The sequence below is a fragment of the Crocodylus siamensis genome, chromosome 3 (assembly GCF_052110815.1).
Source record: "Crocodylus siamensis isolate JL-2025a chromosome 3, ASM5211081v1, whole genome shotgun sequence".
NCBI lineage: Eukaryota > Metazoa > Chordata > Crocodylia > Crocodylidae > Crocodylus > Crocodylus siamensis.
In genome coordinates, this window is record NC_143397.1 from 16538455 (window position 1) to 16565187 (window position 26733).

The 26733-nt window shown below is 42.2% G+C and overlaps 1 protein-coding gene across 2 annotated transcripts in view; it reads left to right on the forward strand.

Annotated features, from left to right (window-relative positions):
- DCC (DCC netrin 1 receptor) overlaps positions 1 to 26733 on the forward strand; it is a 1013322-nt gene that overhangs the window by 712785 nt on the left and 273804 nt on the right. For both annotated transcript variants that reach the window (XM_090037801.1, XM_090037802.1), the window contains exons 10-12: positions 1614 to 1762; positions 4254 to 4392; positions 15065 to 15114. In XM_090037801.1, coding sequence (XP_089893927.1) covers positions 1614 to 1762; positions 4254 to 4392; positions 15065 to 15114 — 338 coding nt within the window. The remainder of the gene's footprint in view (positions 1 to 1613; positions 1763 to 4253; positions 4393 to 15064; positions 15115 to 26733) is intronic.

The window sequence follows — 26733 nt, forward strand, 5'->3', positions numbered from 1 at the left end:
TAAACCAGTTTGAAAATGGCTGAAACTGGTTTGAGATAAACCTGGTTGAATGTAGTATCAGTGTTAACTGATTTGGGTAAAACTGCTTTATGCAATGTCTGTCCCAGGCCCCTTGCTAGTTTAAAGTAAACCAGATACCCGCAGCATCTCTGGGCTGGGTGGGGCTCTCTGCTCCACAGCAGAATGAGTTAAAGTGATATAACCTAGCCAGGTTAGACTAACCTGCAAAGACTGAATCGATTCAGGCTCAGGCTTTTTGAATGTCTGTCCCTAGCCTAGGAGAAGAGACATTCAGCACATATAGATGGATTTAAAAAACGGAAGAACCTGGTCTAAGATTGCCCACCCCCCGGCCACAACAAAAGGTAAATGTGTGGTCTATCTGCTAGCAATCTAAACTACGCTGCTTCCAGGAAACTGTACCTTAGATCAATTCCACCTTGAGCTTTTTTGAATGTTTCCAGGATGAGACTGTAGACCTTTGTCATTTGTTGTTTTATAAAATGAGATCAATAGGTCTTCTAAGGCCTCTGCATTTCTCAAATGCATCCTGGGAGCATCAGATTTAGACTGATATCTATACATTACCTGTTTCTTCTAAGCAAGTTCAATGATGGGCTATATTTTACCAAGATGCTTTTTTCTGTAATTAGGATGTTATCCTGATCCAGTGTTGTATTTATCATGGTGCTGCACCCCTAACTCCTTTTTTAGCTTCCTCGGGGCAACTTTTGTTAGGTTTCAGGCCTTAGCCATTATCTTTCTTGTGGCTGAAACTCACATTCCTCCCCCTCCAGACGAGGGTTTTAGGCTGTCATCCCCTTGCAACGTACTGGGACCATTCCAGTAGGTTTGAATTTCACACAACACCTACAGATCTGCTCTCTCTTACGGACAATGACAGTTACCCCATGACCAGCCATCTCTCAGAAGGCAGGATGCTTTTTATTTAGAACAAAAGCATGACAGAAAACAGATCTTAAAACAATAAATAGCTCCCCTACTTGCTAAGCTTCCCAGCATTTACCTGTCATCCATGTTAAGTGCCTGCAGGTCCTTTCTCAAGTTTGTCAGTTTGTTCTCCAGCATGAATATCTGTTCCTCTCATCACGTTTCTCTTGGGTTTTTTTGTTTGTCAGGTACCATGAACCAGAACAAACTGGTATATGATATTATCCCCAGGGTATGAAGCTCATTACTTACATTAAACATTTAAAGTAATTACCCCACAAAGATTTCAGTGTCAAGAAGAATCCACCCATTCAGGAACACAAACGCATACATGTAACACGTAGGACCCTGCTGGAACGATCTTTTTGAGTATTCCTTATGTTCATAGTCTACCATAGCATCTCTGCAGCATCTGTTTTATGGTTTTGCCATTCAAGTCTTTTGTGCACTCCCTTTCTGGGAACTGAACTTCACTTTAACAGGAAAAACATCTAGCTCCAATATAGATGTTATATACTACAAAAAAGGTACTTCTTTGCGGGGGGGGGAATATTTTGGGCCAGGGTGTTGCCAGAGGCACAGCAAAAAGCAGAACAAAAATATTAAGGAATTCAGCTGCCAATAAATGACCACTTTTATTCAGGCAATTTCTTTTTATACAGTGCAAGTTCCAGGGCCAGTAGAAAACCTGCGGGCTGTATCTACCTCACCTACCTCAATTCTTCTTTCCTGGGACCCACCTGCCTATGCAAATGGTCCAATCCAAGGATACAGACTGTTCTGCACAGAGACTGCCACTGGAAAAGAACAGGTGAGCACCTGAAAGGAGGTCTACTGTTTGGTTAATTGTGAGGGCAAGGGGTTTTTTTTTTTTTGGAAAACCTATGTGAAAGTCAGAGAGGAAGGAGCATGAATTGTCAATCTAAGTGACCATGGATCTCTACGGAATAATTTTAAACCTCTCAATAATGAACATTTCTGTTCATTTTAATGGCATAATAGACAGAAGTGGTTATTCTTCATCATAAGTGCTGGGAAATGTTGAGTGAAATGCAGTGAGGAGAGGGAATAATAATATCTGCTCAAGCCTTTAGAACTCATTCAAGGCCTAAATGGTGACAACTCACATTGCTGTGTCAGCTGGATGGTATATCAGCCTATTTTGCATTGTATGTAAACTACAAAATGTTTGATTCCCCTTTCACTTACACTGAGATGAAACAGGAGTGCCCACAATTACAGAAGATATAAATGGAGGAAGTCATGCCATGTATATTTAAACCAGCATAAAATGGGTGCAGGCAGTACCGTAGCAACTAAGGTGCCTGGGGCAAGCCCGCAGCGGCAGCCTGCACTCGTCCTGTGCACAGATCCAGGGAGGCACATGCCCCCCCATGCTTTCCTGGGAGTGCACTCAGTGGTGGGAGCTGCCATTCCCTCATGCCCATGCCCCCCAGATAAGATGCTTGTGGCTCCATCCCACACCTTGCTCTGGCTGGGCAGCACCTGTTGGTGCCCCTTCACTTTGGCGGTCGGGCTGGTTGCCCTACTTGCTACTCCTCTCCACCCTCCTCACCCTTGCTATGGCACTGGGTGCAGGGTAGAGGAGATAGAAGCCTCTAATTCATAATCCACACAATCAAGATGTGCATGTACATGATAGGAGGTGTAATTGTGAGAGCAAGTATTGTGCTTTATTGCCAGTGCAGGAGGATCCTGATCCCGGGCTTCTCCTGCACTGGCAAGAAGCACCCTCCTGCAGCTGGAAGCCGCTCAACTGATCATGGCTTCCATCGCCCTCCAGCCCCAGGGGTTTAATCCCCACCCCACCCCTGAGTCAGCCATTCCCCCAACTGCTGGGAACCAGCTCATCCTGGCACCCAGCATCCACAGCTGTGGGGCTCTGGGTCCCTGTGCTGCCAGGACTCAGAATTGGCAGCGTCTGAGGCTGAGAGTCCCCTTGGTTGCAGGACCCCAAACCCCAGCTGGGCATAGTGCAGCTCTGCTGCTGGGAGCCTCATCAGCTGACAGAGCTGACAGTTGCAGAGGAAACCCTTCTACATGTGAAATTTAAAGCTGGATAGCAACCAGCTGTAAAGTCAGTAGACACTTTCGAGGTCTAGCTTTATAGCTGGTTGGAGCTTTTTATCATGTGATAAGTACTTAGCACTCATAGCTGGTCTCAAGGTAATTGCACAATTAACCAGTTATTTGTGCACTACCTGTAACATGTAGAGGATGTTTTAGGTGCATGCTAAAATCTTGAAGATGTCTCTCTCTATAAAGGTCCTTCACAATGCAAACTCCTGTTTGTACAGAACTGTCCTTGGCAATAATGAGAGCTCTCCCTGTGCAATGGGAACTAGAGTATCATCTGATTTATTTCCATGCTACCCCTTTTCTCGTTTCCCTCAAGGCCAAATCTATTCTGGGAGTATAACATAAATCAAACCTAGGTATGGTATGTATGCCTCACACATGAGATATAAGAAACGGTTATTTGATTATTATTAGATTTAGTATTATAGATATTCAAAAGCTATTCAAATTTTATTCAAATGTATATATTAAAATCATGGTCCATGTACCAACAATGCTACTCTCTAGCAGAGACCAGACCAAATTGTCCAGATTGTTTACAGGGTCAGAGATCAGTGAAAAGTTAGGATGTCTTCTGCATGGGTCACTTGAAAATGCTGGTTGGATGAAGTGTGACTTGAATAGGATTTTAGAAGTGGACAGGACAGGCAGTAAAATAGTGACCTCTCTGTCTCTAAGTGAAACCAGATTATTGATTACCAACTTCTAGGAGTGATTGGCATTTCAAAAACTGGGGCAGATTTATCTGTATTCTAATAAGAACATTGTCTTCTCTGCCCACTCCTCCCCAATCAATTTTCCATGCTAGTTTCTTTTATTTTCCTTTTGATTTTTCTCCTAGATTTCCTTTTTGACTCTGTACCCTTATAGTCGTTGTCATCTTTTCTTCCTTTCCCTATTGCTATAACCAAAAAAAGTTTCTACTGTTTTAGATACTAGCTAAACCACACTTCTAAGCGCTGAAGGCAGTTGTATCCTGAAGATAATATGATGATTTAATATCATGAGGTCTATTGAGAACTGAGCTGTAACAAGTAATTCTGTGTTACAAATTATGTTTTTATACCAACTTAAATAATGATTTAGCTCTATTTCTTAGAAAGTTAAAAGCTGGCCTCTTATCTTTTCATTTCCCTAGCATCACTACCGTACTCACTTTAATGTTGCCACTTAGTAACAGTTTATCATTTTTATTTCCCCAGAATATAGAGGTTGACGGACTGTCTTACAAGCTGGAAGGGCTGAAGAAATTCACAGAGTATACCCTACGATTCCTGGCTTATAATCGTTATGGTCCTGGGGTTTCCAGTGAAGATATTACAGTCATGACACTATCTGATGGTGAGTTACAGCTGGAGATGCCAAGCTAGACATAAGGAAGAGGAAAATGTGTGTTTTGTTAATTGTCTCAGTAGATGTTTAGTGAACCTTTCTCTTGGGACCCTTGCAACTTCTAGTTCCTCTACACAGCTACACCTGTCAAATGAATAATAGGCAGGAAGGATAAATAAGTGTTACCAGCCAAAAGGTAGAAAATAGAGAGAGAGGATATTCAGGTTTTCTTCCGAGATAGACTTAATAGATTCAGTGTTTATGTTTGATGAAGCTTGACATGATTTTTGAGGTTGTTATCTTCTGTAATTTTGTATGCTGTATTCCTTATGTCTTATTTGGTATCCAGTTGTTCTATATTATTGGTATTTTCTTATCTGTACCTTCTCTTTCTTTGGTTGAAGTTAGATGCAGATCTAGCCTGTCCAGTTTTTAACATAGAGTATATCATTTTGTTGGGTAATCTAAAGAAATGCTTTTCCAGATTTTCCTCAACCTTGCTGTTGCAATTCCCCCTCTTTCACAGTGGCTACATAATCATTCTTCCCTAGACGTATACAGTAGTTTGTCTCACTTGTGTGCTCAAGATATTAAAGAGAAATTTACTGCAAGCTTAGCAATATCTAGCGCCTGATATTGGGTGCCTGCTTGCTATTCAAATGCATGGTTCCTATTAAAACCAGTGAGTCTGAGTCACAGGCCTGTGTAAATCAGAAGAACTCCATTAATGCCAGTTTTGTTAGGGGGGGTGGAAAGACTGCTTAGAAGAGGGGGAAATTGTCTTTGGTGTGTACAAGGCCCAAGATCTGGGTTGTAGTGATGGCATCTTAATGACTTGACTGAGTAAGTTTTCCATTGACAGGTTGCTGTTTTTAGAAGAAAACAAAACGCTGAAAGTTAAAGGGACATTACTGTTTCTGTGGGACTGGGGAAGGCATAGTAACATGAAAAAGACGTGAGAAATAGAGAACAAAGGGATGGATCCTTAAGTAGTGGAAATCGATGTTGTACCGATGGTACTGAAATGACATGAAGCTACTTTAGCTGAGAATGAGCCTAGGAAAAAAAAGAGGGATATGAAAGTCAAAGCTTCATTTACGTTCTAGGGCCACCTATACCTGTGGGTATGGGCAGATGAACAACACATTACCATAGGGCAAAAGTGAACAAGACATTAACTGTCCATGGAGCATTTAAGATGCTCCCTGATTACTTCCCCTATGCATGCATTTATCTTTTGGTAAATTAATAGCTCTGCTGTGGCATCTTGATCCTCAGGGTTATGGTTCCTTTTCCAATTTTTGGGCAGTATCCAGTGGTAAACTCTAAATTTGATTGTGTGGATTCATACCTCAGTCTATTCTCTTGCATTTACAAATCTTTTTCTGATATGTACATTAAGAGAAGGGAAAGAAAATGTCTTTTTCCATTCTGCTGTGGTTACTAGATAAGCTTGAGAGTCTGTACACTCAACATTATGACATTTCTCTGTCTCTTGCTAACTTGGTCACCTTTGAATGCAGTATCTGGCCAATGCCATAATTTCAGTGTGAACACTAGGCATCAAGAGCTACAACCCTTTTGATATAGGCGGGGAAAGGGGAATCAGAAGACCAAGAGGACGTTTATTTGGCACAACCTTAGCTTTAAGTTCTTCTGCAATTATCTATAAACAAAACAGCTGATAGATAGCACCCATTTACACCTTCCAGAGAAACATCCCTATCACATCTCTGCCTGTCTTTCCAACAGAGGTTAACATGCTGACACCCTGAATAATTTCCATCTCCCAGATAAATGAAAATGTGGGGGGATGAAGGGAGAGATGCATGCACACAGCCTTTGGTATGTTGGGAGAAATGAAGGAGTCTGGCCTGGGGAAAAATGGAGCACACAAAGCCCATTGCATAGGCGGTGAATGAGGACTCTGATGGGAGAGAGGACCATGGAAAGACATATAGAACCACAGTGATGCAACTAGGAGACCCTGATGTGGGGAACCGGAGTGAATGCAATGCACAGGGACTGCTTGTCAAGGGGAATGAAACAGAAGCCACGGTGGAAGGAAGACACACAGGGCATACCTGCACTGTGATAGCCGTGTGTCCCAAGCAGGATCACCCCAAGCACAGCCAACCCACCTGCCCCTCCCTGCAGGCTCCAAAGTTGGAAATGCACCAGTGTAGATTCTCTAAAGTAAGTCCTCTCTAGGCACTTCTGGGCCTTTCAGCAAGCTTGCAAGCAGTCTTGTGGGATGGCCTCAGAATTGCCAAACCAGATTTGGCAGATTTGGAGTGTGCACATGGAGCCATTCTAGCTGGAGCATACTGCCATCAGATGCCCAGAAGAGCGTGGGAGCAATGCTGGCAGAGTTGCAAGCATCAAGAGGAGATGAGGCATGTGAGTGTGGCACAGAAGGGGGTTTTGAGTTGGAGTCGAAGAACTGCAAGAAGGCCCAGCGTGCAATGTGAGCTCAGCCAAGAGAAGCTGGGTCTGAAGTGCTCAACCCCATAGTGTTATAAGCTGTAGGGTTTCTGACTTTCATTTCAGACTCCTTTTTAAGATCCATTTTTGATAGCCACATCTATTTTGGCACTCTGGCTTTCTATTATTTTATATTTGATATCTCTGGAATATTTTTTCAAGTACTACTTATGCCTGTCCATCTAATTCAGTTATTACTTGTAATACAGATTGGATCTTGGCAGAATAAATTACTTCACACTTATAATTATAAAAACAAAAGGAAAACAAGTGAAAATGAATATTTTGCATAATTTATGTAGATTTAATTCATATTGTGAAGTGTAGAACTGTGGCCCTGTACTCCACTTTGGTTTGAAATGTCATCATAAGTGAAAAAGGGAGAGATTACTATTCATGAGTCTGAAAATTATCCTCTGCAAGTGTTTTTTAGAAAGCTTCACCTCTCTGGGAGCGAAAAATAAAATGTCACTAAGGAGAAAACTTTTGTGACACTATTCCAAAAAAGAGTACAGAACTACATATAGGGTACTCCTGCTTCAGGAATGCTGGAGAAGCAGCATTTATTTTTCTCCATTTTGGAGTGATATGCTGATCTGAAATGACACCAGCCTTACTTTCTTTATCAGGATGCACATGTAAAAGTGTACAGATTTGCTTCATTTGGTCTCTGTTCCTAGCAGGTTCCATATTTGAAAGCCAGCAAGAAACCTGAATTTGTTTTTCTCCCCTCAAGAATGAGGTACCTATTAGCTGGATAGGCATCTCTCAGGAATGAGTAGGTACAGTAAAATCCTTGTCAGGTCAGGCAGTTGGACTAGGTGGCCTTAACCTTTCAGCTCTAGGTAAGTGGCTGGCTCTTAGGAAAGGAGTGGCCAAGCAGTAGAAATATATAACACACTACAAATGGTCATGAACCAAAACAAGTTCAGGCCTCCAAGAATTCAACAGGGTATTCTTAGTCCTGTATTCCTCTTATATAGCTAATGGACTTTTTAATCTCCAGTGAACCCTTGAAAAATAGCCAGGGAACAATTGTGCATCTGTCCATTTCTGAACGTGATGAAATTTTCTTCTGCATTCAAATCCAATGTAAATTATGCCAGTGTAAGTTTGTCTGTTCATGGTCATATAGAAGTAAAATTACCTGTTTGTATACGAAGGTGTAAATTGTCATGGCTCTTACCTGGACCTTCAAAGCACTATTCATTTCTGAGTTTGGGCTTTCCAGGAGCCATGTCAGCTTCTGGTATAACTTAGAGTTGACTAGGGACCATTTAAATTATTCTAGCTACTTCTCAGTTTCTTTGCACTGACAAGGTAGCCAAATTGTTATTATGGGTAGGATCATAGTGACCTAAGCTCACCCGTGCACAAACTGACCCCATGAAGAAGGGAGGTAAGGGGATTCAAAAGTAGAAGCTTAAAGCAACCCAGGTTGCTTTTAATACCAGGAGTCATTACAGGTCGTGTTATGTTAGCTGAAGCCATGATGAAAGCCCCTATGCCAGGAACCATCCAAACACACAACAGTGGCCAATTGTTACCCCATAAATTTCTGTTGTAAATAAACAACCACAAAAAACAGAGAAAGGAAATTCTCTTATCCCCATTTCACAGAAGGATGGTTGAGGCAAAGAGAAATAAAATGGAAAGCCAAGAGTAAGGCCAGATACTGGACACAGGTCTCCGAAATCCTTGACTGGTGCCTTAATCACAAGACAAGCCTTCCTCTTTAAAACTTAATATCTGACCAAAAAAAAAAAAGAAAGAAAGAAAAGAAAAGAAAGAAAGCAACCACCTTCTTCAAAGGGCTTCTTTTAAAAAACAACAAAATTAAAATGATGAAAAAGCCTTGATGAAGTTGTTCTACCTGGTTTTCTTTGTTGCCATGAATATTATTTTATCTTCTCTTCTTCAGATCCTCTCCTCCCTTGAGGATGTGCGTGTATTCTGCTTTTCAGTGAATCCATCAGTTCACAGTATATGAGATAGTGCATGGTTTCATGAAGAAGCCTATCCTATTATCTCCCTGCAGGTCTGTAGGAAGGAATTATCTGTGAAGCTCTGAGATCTAACCTACAGTCTAAGAAATATACTCTAATCGCAGGGATTTACTATAGCTTCTTCAATTCCAGGAACTACAGGACCACAGATTTATAGACCTTACCAGATCAAGGAAAATGCTATCTTTCATGTTTAGTTTTCTGTTTAAAATACAGGCTAGTTAATATTTTGTCAGGCTGCATGCCATTTCAGAAATGCTTTGAGCTAATGAATTGATCAGGATGCATTTAATCCCAGAAATTGGCAGATGGTCTTATTTCATGCTTCCTGATAATTTGATTTAAAATAATTTATATCCATAATTATAATATGCCCCCCCCCAATTAAAACAAATTAAGAAGCAAGAATCAAATTGACAAAATCAGGACACAATGCGTATAAGTTATTCAGACATCAATAGCTCATTCTATAACTATCAATTTAAGTGTTTATTGGGGAATGAGAAAATAGGAAACGGAGGCTCTAAAGTATTTAAACCATAAATTGCTGGAGCCTTAGAAGGTCTAATTTACAAGCATTGATTTGCCCCACAGAAGCACTCCATACGAAGTGGCATGTTTTAGGAACCTTTGTGGAGGTGCTCCGAAGTTCTGCTGAAACTTACTCAGGCTATTTAGCTATAATAAGTCCTCTGCAAGGGATATTATGTATTTCATATTTAGTATGATATGTACTTTCCCTTGGTTCTAAAACTGCTTTCTTTGCCAGATGCACACAGGACTTTGATATAAATAATCCACATCCCAAGTGGGCCCTGGATTACTTGCATTGAAGGCTCTGGTGTGAGTCAGGTAAAGCAATCTTGAAAAGTGTAGACAGCTGTTCTGTCCCGAAAAGTAACTCTGTGACAATGGCAGGATGTGATTCCTCCTCTGTCATCTTTCAGAGGTTTCATCTCCAGCATGCTCCCATTGCTCCTTCTGCTTTTTGAATGTTGTTCCTGGGAATAATCCTAAATCCTTGGGTGCAATGTACACACAGGATTGTGAGCAGGCTTAAGAGCCCAGGACTCTCTCCTTCTCAAGGCAATAGCCTTAGACAGAGTCGCGTTCCCTCTTGTAGGCTCTTCTTCTGCTCTCATGATCCCTTCATGTTCGGCTATGGGTGGAAGGTGCTCTGGTTTTGGCAGAGTGAGGACTTCACTGTGAAGTGGGAGTTGAGGTTTAGGGAGGGCCTGAATCCAGGTCTTCCACTTCCTGTCCAAATCCCTTACTCTTTTCCCCTCCAAACAGTCCTTAGTTGTGATGTTTCTCCAGTTTAGGAATTAGAGACTTAAACACATCCCAGATGGGTCAGAGCATAATGGAAGCAGTGGAGCACTTAGCATATTCAGATAGCCAACATGGAGATGTGTAAGAAGTCTAGCTGTTCGGGGGTCTAGGAGGCTGGTGACTGGGGTGAAATAAGATAATATAGAGCAATTTAAATAAGTAAAAGCCATGTAAATATATCTTGGAATATAAATGGAATAGGACTTGGACCCTAGAGAGTAATGGAATAAAGGATAACTGAGCATGAAGAAATGATGACTAATAGGCAACTATGTTTAATCAATGTGGTTGTTTTGTTTGCTCAAAGTACCAAACCAGTAGATAGAGAAAATAAAATCCTGGAAATTGTAAATGTTCTAGGTTGTAGGAAAACTTCTGATATGGTGATCCTGATTTGTTTTCTGTTTTTTGACCTGATATATTAAATGAAATGGTCTTGGCTATTAGTATGGCTTTATCAAATGAAGTAAACAAAGGATAAAGATGGCATGTGGTGTGTCAATGGAGGTAATCCAGAGTTTTTTTACTGAGTCTGATCTGGATTTATTTATTCTCAGCCAGGGTGCCATGGGGTGCCAAGCAGTGTTAGGTTTGCAAACATGATTCATAAGATAAACCCAGAGATTTCAAACAACAATCCATAGCGTTAAAAACTTCTCTTCGGTTGTGATCTTTCTGAGTTTTTTGTAACAGGAAAAATGCTCTATTATTTTTCCATAATCAAAAGATGAGTGAAAACTAACACCTGGCATTTTCTGAGGGGTGTCTTGAGTCTAAAAAGTTTGAGAACCACTGATTTTACTTGTTGATTGAAAATCAGGGAGCAAGAGGTAAATAGTGCATTAGTTACATTTGCAAATGAAACTAAATTGTGAGATGAGGACAGAGAAATAATAAAGAGAGTAGAAAGGAAATTGTGCAACCTGAAATGTTGGTGAATGCCTTTGAGAAAAGACTAATTTTCAATGCAGACAGTCTGTTACAGTAGTCACAGAAACCAGGAATGCCCCCCAAAGGCCTAAGGTGATAATTGCAAGCAAATGATGTATGGGTTTGAGGTTTAAGTTGTCAGTTAAAAGCATTTAGGTACGATTTACATGTGCTGTGTCATTTCACTGTGGACATAGGAAATCTGAGTCTTTATTGACCAGACTGCCTCAAAAAGGCCACATCTTCAAGCATCTCAGAATATTTTGAATCAAATAAGTTCAGACAGACTTGATGCTGGTTATTACAATGGAAGGCACATTTGAATTCCATGACATAACCTCACCATAATACATGTACACACCCCCACGCTGACAGCCCATGCCAATAGCAATCAGACGAACCCACACAACTCTTCTGAAAATAATGGGAGAAGAAAAATGAAGGTTAGAAAAGTGGCATTTCAGACGATGCCTGTTTTTTCTGATCAAGAGGAAAGAATATCTCATTAAAAAAAGTTCTGCTGAGCTATCAGTTATTTACTGTTTCTGAGTGGGTCGGGAATATCATAAAAATATGTTGACTGATTTTCCTTTTGTTTTGGAAGACTAAGTTTACTGGAGATGCAGCTTCTTTATCCTCTAAATTTATTGATAATGAAGTAACTGATTAACATCTTCAGCATCCTTACATGAAGAAGCATTAGGCCATTAGATTCTCTCTCTCTCTCTCTCTCACACACACACACACACACGCACACACACACACACAGAAGTACTAGGCCAATAGATTGGCATGTGTATGTGTGTGTGTGTATATATATATATATAGAGAGAGAGAGACTCTCCACATTTTGTTGCAATAAAGTAATTTACTAATAACATTTCTAAGCTTAAAAGATGGGGTTCATTGTTAATAAGCTACAAAATTCCATTATTCTGTAAAACTCAAAGCAATCAACAAGATAATTATGAACATAGAGAAACTGAGGCATGGTAAGTTACATAACTTGCTGCGATCCTTTGATAGTCTCATATGCCAATAGATTGGCATATATATACATATACATACATACATGCATACTTATATACATGCCAATCTGTTGGCCTAGTACTTTGTGTGTGTATGTGTGTGTATAAATATATGTGTGTGTGTATATTACTGTCATTATGTAGATGTGTGTATGTATATATGTGTGTGTATATATATTACTTTCATATATATTAATAACAGTAACACACACACACATACATATATATATACTATATACACACACACACAGTGTGCTTGCACATTATCTGCTGTTAGCATTATTATTTGTGTTAAAATAGAACTTGAGGCATCAACCAAGAGTGGTCCCATTCAACTAGGTGGTTGAAAAAACATCTTTTGTTAAGAATAAACCATGAAAATATTGTTACCATTATCTGTTCTGTTTCTGGTCTTCTAGATTCTGTATGTCTGTATTTCATTTCAGTATTATCACCAGTTACATTCTTTATAATTCCATGTAATAGATTTAAGATTAGAAGGGACTTCTCAGACATTATTCTCTGTGCCATCACATTGAACTTCAAACCCAGCCAGACATGCTTGGCTTCTAATGTATGACCTTGGATTTAGCTGTATCACTATGCATGCTCAAATTAAAGGGAGGCAGCAATACACAGCTGGTTCAAATCTCTCTATTTATATTCAAGTATTAGCGAATTAAGGGTTTAGATATGCACCAGAATGTGTAAGGACAGAATAAACCATGAAATCATCCTTAAAGCTATTACGTTGTTGGTTAAACGTTGACCATTTGTTAGGGGTATGCATAGATGGAAAGCTTTCCCAAAGCAGATCTGAAGTGCAAATCTGCAGAGATGCACAGTTGTAACTCTTTCCAAATGATTAGTTACTGAGGACCTATTTGATGGATCCCCTTCCCCCCCCCCATTCTGAACAGTACCCGATGGCCAAATGGTATTTAATTATTCTCAATAGAATCACTCAATGTGTGAGAAAATGCCAGATCTGAGCCCTAGCTTAGATAAATCTGCTTCTTTCCCAGACCTAAGGAAGGACACTTTTCCCCAAAAGCTTGTCTAACATTTCTACCAGGTACTTAATTGGTTCAATAAAAGATATTACTATACAAATCTTATTATGTGATCGTCAGTTAATCATAAATATTAATTGTGAACTTTTAAAAAAAATTCAATTTTAACTGGACTTAGGGAAAAAGAACTGTTGCTCAGATTCAAATTCTAAGGATTTGACAGTCAATGGCAAAGACCTTGAAAAGGGTGCCAGATCCTTGTAAGGCCAGATGCTACATAAACATTAATCATGTATGTCATAGTCCTAGTTATGTAGCCCCCCCACAAGAGTCTTTGCTCCTCCAGCCCCGCCCTTAGTCTCAGGGTAGAAGCTGTTATCTCCTTTATATATATATAGTTTATATCACCACAGGACCTCAGCCTGCTGGCTGACATCACTGATGAGTTCCAGCCGGAGGTCCACATACACATCCTTGCCTGCCATGACTTGATGTTTATGGGAGTAGAATTCTGCACCTGTGCATGTAGTTTCAGTCAGTCATCATCCACCGTCCTATGTTTTTGATCATCTTCTTGTCACTATTCCAGCCAGCGGGTTCTGCCCCCGGACCTCTGTCTTTATGTAAAGAAAAAAAACAAGTCCTCCTGGCCTGGGTTAATGTTTCCCTGGCTTTTATAAGAAACAAGAACAAAAATACTCTGTGAGGTCACTTCCTCCTTCACCTTGTTCCAGTCTTTATGGTACCTCTTCATGAGCCTCCTACTGGGGACATTACGGTACCCTCACCCCACCTGGGCTATCCTTGATAATTTTCCCTTGCCCCCTCACCTCTCCCCCTTTTAGATTACCTTGTCACTGAAGTGCCCTTCTCTTAGGGTCTTTACGGTATTTTGTTCAGCCGTGCTCTTTCGGCTGCCTGCAAGATGGCAATAAGTTTCTGGTGCTGCTACTTTACCGATCCTTGGTCTAGGTTTCCTCTGTGGAGCTCCCTCTCTGCAGGAGCCTCCTGCCGGTTTTCCAGGCTGCTCAGGCTTTCCTGCAGCTTTGCTCAGCCGGACTCAGCTCCTTCTGCTCCTGCGCTCCTCTCCCCGGCCTGCTTTGGGCTCCTCTTTATAATGGGGTTTGAATTCCTGGTCCCTCCCCTCCAGAAACACCTGGGTAAGGAGGATTTCTGCCGGGCTCTTTGGGGATTTGGTCCTAGGGCCGCTGATTCTATCTTTGGTCGGTGCTCCTTTGCACCCTGTGGCTCTCTCCCTCACAAGGTATAAGTGCTGAACCATATTTACTAGAGTAGCCATAATGAAGAAAAAAAATGATATTTTTAAACCCGCAGGTCCCTGGTACACTATATGACTTACAGCAAGTAGGCCTATTATATTAATATTTTATTAATATCAGGGAAAGTTTCCAATTTCTTCCTTTCTTGGCAATCTAAGTAACAATAATGAACTGGTACTGGTTATGATGACATAGCCTGCTTTGTCTTAACGCACAGTATTCTGATTCACATGTGTTTTAATAACCCTGTACTCAATTGCCGAGATATTGCTGCCATGTTCACATTTATTTCAGCTGAGGTTTATAACAAGTTACTGAAATCAAGTATTTGGTATCACTGCAGGAGATCTACTGACTAGCTGTTTAAAGAGCTCGCTAATAGGTCTATCAAAAATTGGAAGAATGGAACAGATGCATTTATTTTTTATCTCTCTGGGGGACCTCAGAAGTGCCACCTGGATTATCTACACAATTATGATCCTATTATAAACAGCATGGAAAAGCTGTATTCAGCTCTTTCCAAAAAGAGAAATATTTGACATAGTCTTTTATGGCTCTGCTGCTAATTACAGTATTTCCAATTTGTTTTCTGTTTTCTTTTCTTCTAGTGCCAAGTGCAATGCCTCAGAACGTCTCCTTGGAAGTGGTTAATTCAAGGGTAAGTCTGCCATATGTTCACTATCTCATTGTCAGAGTTCATATACACAGTCAGTACACCATGGATATACATACCTCGTTATGTGCAGGTTTTACGTAAACAAGAGGAAATGTCCTGAAACTCGCACAGGGCTTTGCTTTGTTCATATCTTTATCCTTTCTCATTAGTTGAATTGACCATTCCAGTTCCCCATTGTTTCTCTTTTGTGACAGTCATTTTGGTGAGCATTATATTTCTTTCCCTTCGCACAGGCCAAAGTACCACAGGCACTAGAGCTGTTTTATTTAAGAAAACAACCCTCCTACAGCAGTAGGCTAGCAGATGAGAATAGATATTAATTGCTGATGAATGAGGCTATGTAAGCTTGTTGTTGATTCTAGCAAACAAAAAAGAGATGCTCCTTCCACTGCATTTAATGAGTCATTGTTCTTGTCAAATTTGATTTAGCAATTTGGAATTTATGGTTCTGACTCCAAGCATGCATTATGGAGCTTCCTGTCACTAGGAAAGGAGCTTAGTTTATTCTGGAAGCCCTTAAAAATATAGTTTTCTTGCAGAACGTGATTAACTCTCTGCTTAAAGTAAATAATGCATTTTAAAAAAAATTGTATTGTCAAAGAAGCCTCACAACATTCTTGTGACATCTATATCATTTCCCACATTTTACAGTCGGATAACTTGAGGCAAAGGGAGCCTAGGTGACTTACACCAGGTCTAGACTGGGGCAAAGCTGGGAATGGACTCTAGATTTTGTTGCAATAAAGTCACTTGCTAATAATCATTTCCAAGTTTAAGAGTTGGATTTCATTATTAATATATTACCACTTAGTGCCTATGAAATTCTATTATTCTATAAATCTCAAAGCAATCAACAAAATAATTATGAACATAGAGAAACTGAGGCAGGGAAAGTCACATGACTTGCTACGATTTTTTGATAGTCTTATAATTTTGTGATCACTTAGAAAAACACAGCTCTTATGCAGGTATTATTAAGTTCATGTGATAGGTCACAGTAACTGAGAAGTCAAAAACGAGGAAATAGGGTCAGATCCGTTTTGGTAAACTTGGTGCCTAAAATGGACTTTGACAGAAGTTACGCACCAAAGGGCACGAACAATCATGCTGCTTTAAATGGAAGGGGAAGCTCGGGAGTGAAAGTCGGCTGTTCTGACTGGCTATAGCTTCATGATCATCTGGCGCAGTAGAAGGGTCAACCTTTGCAGCAAGAATGCTACAAATTAGCCCCGCATCATCCTCTGGAACGTCCACTCTGATTCCCTTCCCCTTCCTGATCTGCTGCTCTGCTTTCTGCTCCCAGCTCTGTGCTCCCTGTCTGATCTTCTGCTCTGCTTTTCCACTCTCCTCTCTGTACTCCCTGCCCAGTTTGTTGCTTTGCTTTCTGCTACTTGCACTATCTGTCACTCTGCTGCTCATCCCCTTCCCAGTCTGCTGCTCGCCGCATATAAAGATTACCTGTGCCACATGTTGATGACCCCTATTCTAGGAATTCAGGTTAACCAGATAGCCATCTCTGAAGGACCCTGTATAAAACAGGGTTAAAGTAGTACTGGTTTTGCTTGTATCCTTATAGAATCACACTGACATAGCAGATGCATCATAACTATTTTTATTAGTAATCTTTGATACTGATGCAAGTATTACATCTGTCTGTACCAGTGATTCTGAACCAGGGTGTCAGATCACTTTCAGGAACTGTGAGATCTTTTGAAGGGTATCATAAAGTGTGAGGAGATAAACATGTGCAAGGGGATAAGTCCTGGCTCTGGTTCACCCATATGGCCACTGCTCTACACCATTGTTCAGCCTCTCTGCAAGGAGGCAAGCATTGTAATAAATAAATTAGTTCTTGAAAGGGGGTGATTCTCAATTCACAAAGGTATGATGAAGCAGTGCCTCGAGTCTAAGAAGGTTGAGAACCACTGACCCGCAAGCATGCTCGTACACGTGCTGGGGGTTCAGTTCTCCCTAGATTGAAATGGTAGGTTTTTAATTGTGTCAATTAAACCAACTGTTTCAATTTAGGGACTTCTGTCACTGTAATGGAACAACGATAGGCCCATCAGTTCACACCCCCACCCCCCTGCCACTGGCAGGCTCTGCTGAATGGGAGAGGGGGAGCAGTGAGGGGCCAGATCTTTTTTGTTTTTTTCCCCCCCAGAGCCTGCCCACCTCTCCTGCAGCTGGGCAGTGAGCTGCCAGCAGCCCTGAGCTGCAGGGGCCCCGGTCCTTCCTTCCATGGAAGTGGTACCCCCACCCCAAGTGGCAACCACCCACTCGCAGCCCAACTGGGCAGTCCTGGGGGGTGCTGCTGCTGCAAAGGGAATCACCAGGCCCCCTGCAGCTCAGGGGCTGCATCACCTGGTGGTGGGTCATGCAGGCAGGCTCTGCTGAGAAAAAACACAGTGAGGAACCTGATTTTTTTTTTTTTCTCCCTCTCCCAGAGCCTGACCCAGTCTCTCGCATCCAGGGAGTAAGCTACCAGCAGGGTGAGAAGTCCCTGAGCTGTGGAGGCCCCTGGTGCTTCCCTCCACAGCAGTGGCACTCCCTGGGACCACCCGGATGGGGTGCTATCTGTGCAGGTGCTGCCTGGGGGTGGCTGCTGCCTTGGGAGTTAGCACTCGGACACCCCGCCCCCCCGCACCTGGGGGGGTCACTTGGCCCACCAACAGCTTGCTTCCTGGCCATGCAAGACGTGAGCAGGCTCTGCTGGAAAGAAAAAAAAAAGTGCAGCTTTTTTTTTTTTTTTTTTAATTATTCCTTGGTGGTGCCTGCTCACATGCGCTACCACCAGGTCATGCAATCGCTGAGCTGTAGAGGGGCCCTGTGCTTCCCACCATGGTGGTGGTGCCCCCTGGGACCACCTAGGCAGGGTGCTGCCGCACCTGACAGCACCTGCTGGATCTAACAATACATGGGGCGCTGGAAGCCCAGGCATGCTCAGGGAAGCCAAAGCTTGGCAGCTTTCCAGCACCCCGTGCATCATCTCTGCTACCTTCCCGCTGCCTGGGGCTACCCAGAAATGGGATAGCTTGCCCCAGGAGTACTACGGGAAGGTGGCAGGAGGTTGAGTGGGTGTGCTGTTGGCCAGAGAAATTGGCAGGGATGGTGCACAAGGTGCTGGAAGCCTGCCAAGCCTGAGCTTCCCCTAGCACTCCCAGGCTTCCAGCGCCCCATGCACTGTCCCTGCTGCCTCCTCTGGATAGGGCCCTTGTATACATGGCAAACATCTCTGCAATGTGTTGTGTACTGAACTAAAACACCTTGGATGTGTTTTACTTTGTTATGTAAAAAAGTCAGTTACATCAAAGTACACCACCAAAGGTATTAAAAAGGGCAATTAAATCAGTAAAAGGGGCAATTTCATCATGTGTTCAAGGAGCCTAAGTCACAAAAACAATAAAGAACATCTATTCCAGCAGCCATAAAGCTAACATTTTGGACTCCAAGGGCATCTAGGCAACCAAACCTAGACTTTGAATGTGAAGAAGCACCCTGCCTTACTAGCTGGGCACCTTGCTCCTACCTAAGATGCCACTGGAGGCTGATCCAGAACACCAATATCACTGAAATCAGTCCAGTGGACAGCAGCCACGGCAACTTGATGATGATGGTTGTACTGCCCAACTTTTCTGTAATCTCTTAGTGGCTAGAGCACTTATCCAGAAAGTTGAGAGGCAAGGTTTTTTTAAGAAAGTACATGGCCCTTTGAGGCCTTGAAACAGCTGCCGGATGAAAGGGATAACCCAATAATGAGGGTGGAGCCACCAGGAGGTTTAAGAACTCCAAGCAGGAGTGCTGGGGAAGGGGGAGTGTAGGCTGCTATGCTGGGGAGAAGCTGGTTTGGTTGGTTTGTTTATTGTGAGTTCAACAGTGTCCCTGAAAGAAATATAATTTGTTGGAGAACTTGAAGTCAGTGTTGACTCACTTAACTTAGGAAGTGGGATAAGTGACCTGCTTATAGGATTCTTCGGCCCAAAGCAAGTTTTACTCTCCACGCTCAGTTACGGTGTACGCTTAAGAGAAGGGTAGAGAAAGCACTTCAGGGATGTCCTCAAGGTCAACTTAAAAAAAATGTAGCATCAGTGTCAGTTTGTGGGAGACTATTGCCCAGGACCGCCCCAGATGGAGGAAGAGTCTGCTGCAGGGATCTCAGTATCTTGAAACCTCATGACAACAACAGGAGATGAAAACGTGGGAGCAGCAGAAACAGTGTGTCGCAGATCAAATCAGGAATCCAGCACCACCCAACCCACATGGAAATGCATGCCTGAGCTGCTGCAGAGTCTGTTGATACCAGATAGACCTTATCAACCATCTTTGGACACACCGATAAGACATCTGTGGAAGACAATCTTCTTTGACTGCAAGGGATTGCTAAAGAGAAGATCCAGGATTCTAGGAAGACGCAGGATTTCTCAGTTTGAAGGGACTCCGATCCATACCCCCACTTTCCAAGAGAATACCCTAACCAACAGGCCACAGAATAGCTGCAGGGGCATTATACAGTCTTCCTGAAGCTAGACTACTTGCAGTTAAGAATGGATGAATCATTAGGCCAAAAGAAGAAGCAAAAGACATGTTGGTATGTTCAGACATATTTAGACATTTGGTTCCCTGGGGACAAGTAGCAGCACTACACCTTGCGCTGCAGCTACTTGTCCCCAGGGAACATCTGTACAACACATGCTTTGGTGTGCAGCAAGTTACCCTGAGGGCAGTAGAGGAGGCTGGCCTGCAGTATGAGGTCCTCCTGGGGGCCTCCTGGGGCTGCAGCTGCAGTGATCCCACTGGGCAGAGCCTGGCTGCAGCCACAGTGTGGCTCTGGGCAGCTTGTCTGCTTTTCAGCAGTGCATGCTGCGGGAGCATATGCTGCTTCCCCCCCCTCCCCCACAGTGTTTTTGGACCCCTGGATATCTAGGGGTCAAAAAAACCTAGCCTGTCCTTGCAGTGCAGAGAACACCAGACTGTGTGGTATGTGGCGTTGCAAATGTGTTTGTGCCATCACATACCGCACAGCCGCACTCGTCTGCATGTGCCCTGCGAGTCTGTCAGCCCTCTGTGAGCTCAGAAGAGGACTCTGGTTCTGAATCCCCAGTGGACAGACACCCAATACAGAGCCCTAAGTCAGGTCATCTAAATGTGAGAAGAGGACAGGCCTTCATAATGAAATTTGAGCTCAGTGTTTCCTGTTGAGCAACTCTAGAAACTTTTGTGAGGATACAGCTTTTTGTGGATCACCCTTTGAAGTATCTAATGCTCCGTGTTGACTCTATATAGCAGGGGCTGGACAACTTCCAGGCCACAGACCAAGTCAGTGCTGCTGCAGGAACAGACGTCAGCTGTGTGGCACCTCTCACCAGGAGATTACGTACAATTTGCATGTCCTTTACTTGTTTCTAGTTCAGTGGGTCCCACTGATACCTTTCTCATTTCATAGAATCAAATACCTGCTTTTCCTCCAAAAGGAACAGAATTTAATTAAACTCAAGAACTCACTATTTACATTTTAAAAATGCTTTCCATTTAAATAACTTCCCAGATATTCCATTCTTCGTCTGGCCTTTTTATGTGTTAGGTGTTAATTCTATTTGCTATTTATTTAACAGAATGCTATTTATTTTATTATCAGTCTTATTTGAGAGTGTTCATTTTTATTATTTGGATAGAGCTACATAATCTAATTAATTCATTTGAGTTATACCTATTTAGACCATCAAGAGCTGCCTCTTCAGAGCATTAAAAAAATCTGTACATCAACCTTGTTGATTTTAGCTGCCATCAGACAAGATAGTTGTGTCCAGGTGTGAACCCTGTATTTTCCAAGAAAACCTGTTGAATCTGCTCTTCAAGGGTTTTTACTTGCCTTAAACAGATAAAAGTTAAGCCTTTATTACTGAGGGTGGGAATGGTTCTTTGATCACTTATTCAATGGACATTTCAAACATGGGTCATCTTCATTTTCTATTTCTTGTTTTTCTTGAATTCAAGTGTATATTCTGGATATTAAAACAAATACATCACTTTCCACTTATTTTTAAATCATTTTTACATGTAGTACCCAAAGGGCACAGATGTCTTGGAGTATCTCCTTCTAAAACTTTGCATGTGTTTTGGACTTACTCTAAAGTTATAGATGCTGTAAAGCAGATGAGGTTTATGTAATGATCATTCAAATGTAAGTCATTTTTAGCAAAAGTAGAAAAAATATGCTGTAGGGAATGAATTATACTAGGAGGAGAATGGACTAATTCCATCATAACGCTACTGTATTAGTGCCTTCTTATCAAAAAAGGGCAAAGGCCTCCTGAGACTTGCAGCTGATCCAAGTAGCATGGCTGAGGCGCAGTGGTTTCAAGGGAATGATGTTGTTAGTGTCACACCCCAAGCTCCAGTGACCAAGTCCCCATTTTCAGCTGGATTGACTAATGAGTAGCCTTTGGCATTCATCTGGAATAAGACTTGAACTACAGTGATAACAAAACAACTTAACAAATCTTCCACCATACCCTACCGTCTTCTTAAAGATAAGGGCACTGGTGTTTCTTGTGAAGGATACAGAGTTTTTTCTGTCTCTACTTGATCCATACAAATCTATTCCATATCCATCAGATAATTTCTATCAGAAATTTCTACTGTGATCTTAGTAGACAGAGCACTTAAGAATAGTAGCTTCGATGGGGCATTCAAATATACTTAGCATCCATGTTTAAGTGTCCTGGGACAGATACAAAGTTACATTCTTTGCTTCAGTCATGGCCTGCAGTAGTTGTGTTCTGTGGCACATGCAGAACAAATACACCTCTGTCCACTTCCTCATGAAGAAGTTCAAATATTACAGAATTGAACAGGTGTTAACAATGATGTTTCTTTGCAATTAGAAGAGAGACAAAGGATTGAAAATGAGATGTGGAATCTGAATTACCCTCCCATTCCTAGGATAAGGTACACTCACGGGGTAGTGTAGGGGATCGTCTGTACACAGGGATTTGAGGTTTTCTGAAGCATTAGTCTGTTTGAAACTTCTGGACCTAAGCCTATCAGGATGGTGCCATTCATGAATAATGCATGTTTTTAAAATCGCTATTGCAGGAGTGTGCATCCTGAAATTTCTGTGTGCTCATCAGAGCCCAGATGTGTTTCTACTTTACTTGGGTTTGTCCATTATTAAAGCTCTACCCTTTAGAAAGGACAGGGCTAGAAGTGTACAGACACATGAACATAGTATGATAAAGTTGGACTAGAATTCTAAACTCAGTTGTTTTTGAAGAACAAATTCAGTAGAAATAAGAGTGAATGCAGTAAGTTTGGGGGGGGGAGTTTATTGACAAGAGAACAGATTTCATGGCCTGTGCTTAGAAAAAGCCTTTATTTATAGTTAAGAAAGATTATTCCTGTGGCATTTGTGGGTGAGACATAATTGAACTCCCAGTGGTGCATTAAACTTTACATAACTTACCAGTTATATGAAACTCTGCATGAGGTTTAAAATGTTTTCTTCTCTCTTAAGCTTTGCAGTGATCAAAAATAACACTTCCACAGTTGGTCTGCTTTTGTCTCACTCTTATACTTACTTTTCTTCGAACATGTTAGAAGTCACTAAGAATTAGTCCCGTTAAATTAAACACATTACTTAAATCAATGCAAGTAGCTTAGTTTCCTATTGGTATTTAAATATTGTACAGGGTAACTGCACTTTTGAAGTTTAATCGCATCTGATGAAAGAATAACCTGCTTCTCACAACTCTTTAAACTTTATGCTGCAGCTAATAAAGTACCTGGGCTTGCTCTATTTTCCCTCAACAGTAATAGATATACTAATGTGCTGACTTTACTGAGATGGCCATGAAGGTGGAACATGTTTAAAATGATCATTGTTGTCTGCCTGGAATCTTGGATGGATAAAACAGTTAGTAATGCAAGTCAGACATGCTAAGCCATCAATGTGCTTAGAAGGGTATTGCCTTCTTTGGTCTTTTAAAGGGCCCATCAGTGTTGCTGTCTGAAGGAGAGGCTACCTTACAACAGAGACAGTTTGCAGCTTGTTCAGTGCGGTTGTGGCATCTCAGTAATGAGATCGTGGTGCCTCACAAATGGCTGTTGTTATGCTTATTCATGTTGTGTCCTGAATTTTCTTTAATTCATGTTTTGATTGTTGTTTTTTGACTTAACTAACTATATTAATTCATGTATTTCCCAGCTCCTTCCTTGTCATTGCAATGGCAGGGCATTGGCCTCAGCCTTGTTTTCCCTGCTACTACCTGTGGTATGCTAGAAGGAATTCTCTGTAGGGGGGTGCAGTGCTTTGTAGTTGCGTGTGAGGTTTTGAAGTGGAAATTTTGGGGTGGGGGGTTGTCCTTCAGTACATTATTGCCTATTAATACAGGAGATGGAAGTTAGTGGCCCAGGAGGCCTGTTCCATTCCTTTGTTCCTATTTTCCTATGAATTTAAAATTGAATGTTCTCAGTAAATTGAAAGGAAAAAAGTAAGAATGCAAATCTACCCTGCCTCCTTTTTCATAACCTCTATATTCTTCAGCATATACTCTCTAAACGTGGTGACTGAAAAATCCTGTAGCATTTCTACTTTGTCTGGCCTATAGAGGTAATGCTTCTCTCCTATTTATAGTCCATACTACTTGCAGAGTGCCTGGTGTACCACCCTACCACTTCATCACACTATACTTAATATTCATCTCTGGCCGACTTGCTACATCCACTTCTGATGTGACAGATAGTCTCCGAGCTTGGCCACACATCTTGTATTCTAGACTTTGTATTATATCTTTCATACCATCCATCTTTGCTTACACAGGTCTCATGCAAATGGCCTGTTTCTGTGCAGCCATCATTAGTTTCTCTTTGACAAGCCACTTATTTTTTTGTTGTGAATTTTTCTAAAAAACACCTCTCTAGTTCTTTTTCCATCTATTTCTACCTATATATCTTTTGCTGCTATCTGTCTAGTGACTTACTTTCAGTAAAGCATGTTCAGAATTTAGTTTTGAAACTTGAATTGCTGTTGTTGCCGTTATTATTATTATTCGTATTTGTATTTCAGTTGCGCCTGGAGGCTTCTATCAGATCAGAGTCCATAACAATATGTACAGTAAATGAGAGTCCTTGTCCAAAGGAACTTTCAATTTAAAATGCAATAAATAAGTGGATGAGACAATCAACTGGACGGGAGGTGTTGTAGAGTAACGACAATCGTGGAATGTGTTATCTCAGGCTAGACTTGCTGTGTGAAAGAATTCATAGCCAGTCATTGCTGGTGATCCTCTGGCTCCTATAAGAGTCAGTCTCATGAGGAAATACATTTTATTCATAACTTAATACAATTCTGGGCTGTACTACATCTCTTCCTTTTCCTATGCATGCTTTATCTAGATTCTAGAGTGGTGCATATGTATTACAGAAAGAAAATGTTAGTTATGTATGTCTTTCCATTTGCTTTTCCTTTTAAGCAAGGAGTGAAACTCAGCCTTTGGAGCTGTTAACCCTTTTTTAGAGTTACCGCACATCCAGCTTTTCCCAGACATCTTCTTTTTTGGCCCCTTGGTCTCCTGTCCAGGTGGGTTTTTAAAATGCAAGCAAATGTCTGGGGTTTTGTTCAGCCTCTGGCTTTTTCCAGGTACTTCCAGGTTGTCTGCTGACTCACAGCCCCGCCGGTGCCCCTCAGTTCTGACTACAGCCCCCTACTCTCCCACCCCAGCCCTGGGCCCGCTTCACATATCCCTACTGGAAATATGGTAACCCTATCCTTTTTCAGTGGGACTGGGGCAGCAGGGCAAGGGGGCTGGCTGTCAGAGGATCAGGTGTGCTGCACACAGGCCCAGAGGCTGCTCATAGAGAGACAAAGAGAAACTGTGTTGGCACATGTGAGCTGTGTGGGCAGCAAGGCTGATGGGGGCAGGGGGCTGTAGGTCGGGAGTGAGGGGCACCAGGGCTGGGGTGGGAGAGTAGGGGGCTGTAGTCAGAACTGAGGGGCACCGGCGGGGCTGTGGGGGGAGGGGAGGGGAGGGGCTGTGAGTCAGGAGTGAAAGAACCGGCATGGCTGGGGGGGCAAGGGGCTGTGGGTCAGGAGTGAGAGGCACCAGTAGGGCTGGGGGTGGGTAGTGGTTGAGGAGAGAGGAGCAGAGGCAGGGCACAGGCATATCACTACCCCCCCCCCGCCCCCTTCTCCTACCCCTCTTCTGCCCCCTTCTCCCTCCCCTCTTCCCTCCCTCACTCCCTCTCCCTGCCTGCCCCGCCCCCCACATGTATCCTCTTTTTTACTACTGAAAATTAGGGCTGTGAGAAGCTTCGGTTCCTGATTCAATTCAGCAGAGATTCGGCTGATTCAGTGGCCAAACCTTTGAATCTAAATCGAATCAGAAGACCCTTTAATTTCTCTGAATTGGATCGAAACTGTCTAAATCAATTCAGAGATTCAGACATAGAGACAGCTTTAAATGTTTTTTCTACATACCTGTAGGTAGCAGGGGCTCACGAGTGTTATGATGCTGGGGACATGTGGAGTGTCCCATAGAAGCATGGGGGGACTCCCCAGCATGCTCAGCAGCAGACCCAGAAGTGGACCAGAAGCACGGTCCCCCCCCGGCTTGGTAACTGGTGCCTCCTGGAGCGCCTGGGGTCCCCCTGCAGCTGATTGCTAAGATGGAGGGTGTGGGGGGGCAGGCCCTGGAAGTACTTTGCCACCAAGCATGTGGAGGCGCCCCCCCCTCCTGGGAGATGCTCCATCTGCCCCAGCATTGCAGCATTCGCAAGCCGTGCCTGCTACCTCATGGTATGTAGACAAAACTTTTCAAGTTGCGTCTATGTCCAAATCGCTGATTCTCCAAGTCAGTGTTGAATCTTCAGATTCAGCCAAATCGAATCGGGGACAGTGATCCGAATCAATAAATTGAATCACTGTCCCTGAGTCTGGCCAGATCTGAATCCAACAGGGCCCGCTTCCCATATCCCTACTGGAAATATGGTAACCCTATCCTTTTTCAATGTGAGTGGTCACACTTATTTGCATTAGGAAAAGCTTTCTGTCTGTGTGTGTCTTCCCTCTTTTGGTCAAGGAAATAGGATGCTGCAGCGGTGTTCTTTGGGTTGCACCCAAGAAATAACTATGAGTTCTTCGTCAACTTTTTTTCACTTGATAGAAACAACCTACCAGACACTGAGTTTTGGCTGACTGCACTGGTCAAATACGTTCTTGGAAGCTTCCTGTTAAATCAAACATGCATCCCAGGGCAGGATCTGATTAGAAAATTGTACAAAAAAAAAGATTGTTTATTCACAGTTTACTGACAAAACTGAAAATTTGGGGGAAAGAAAACAATCTTTGGAATTTAAATATAATTTGGTGGGATGATCCTCTTATACCAATACACCAACTACCCAGAAAGTTAACTTGTAAGGAGCTTTTTTTTTGGTATAAGACTCTGTTTTTTATTCTTGTGGGAGAAGTTGTGTGTGAAATCATGTAACAACTCTAGCCCAAGGTAAAAGAACAATAAGAACATTTATTTTGGGGGGGAGAGAGTACAGGAAATGGGGAGAAAACTGTCTTGTAGCTAAACATTTCTGAATGTGAATATTATT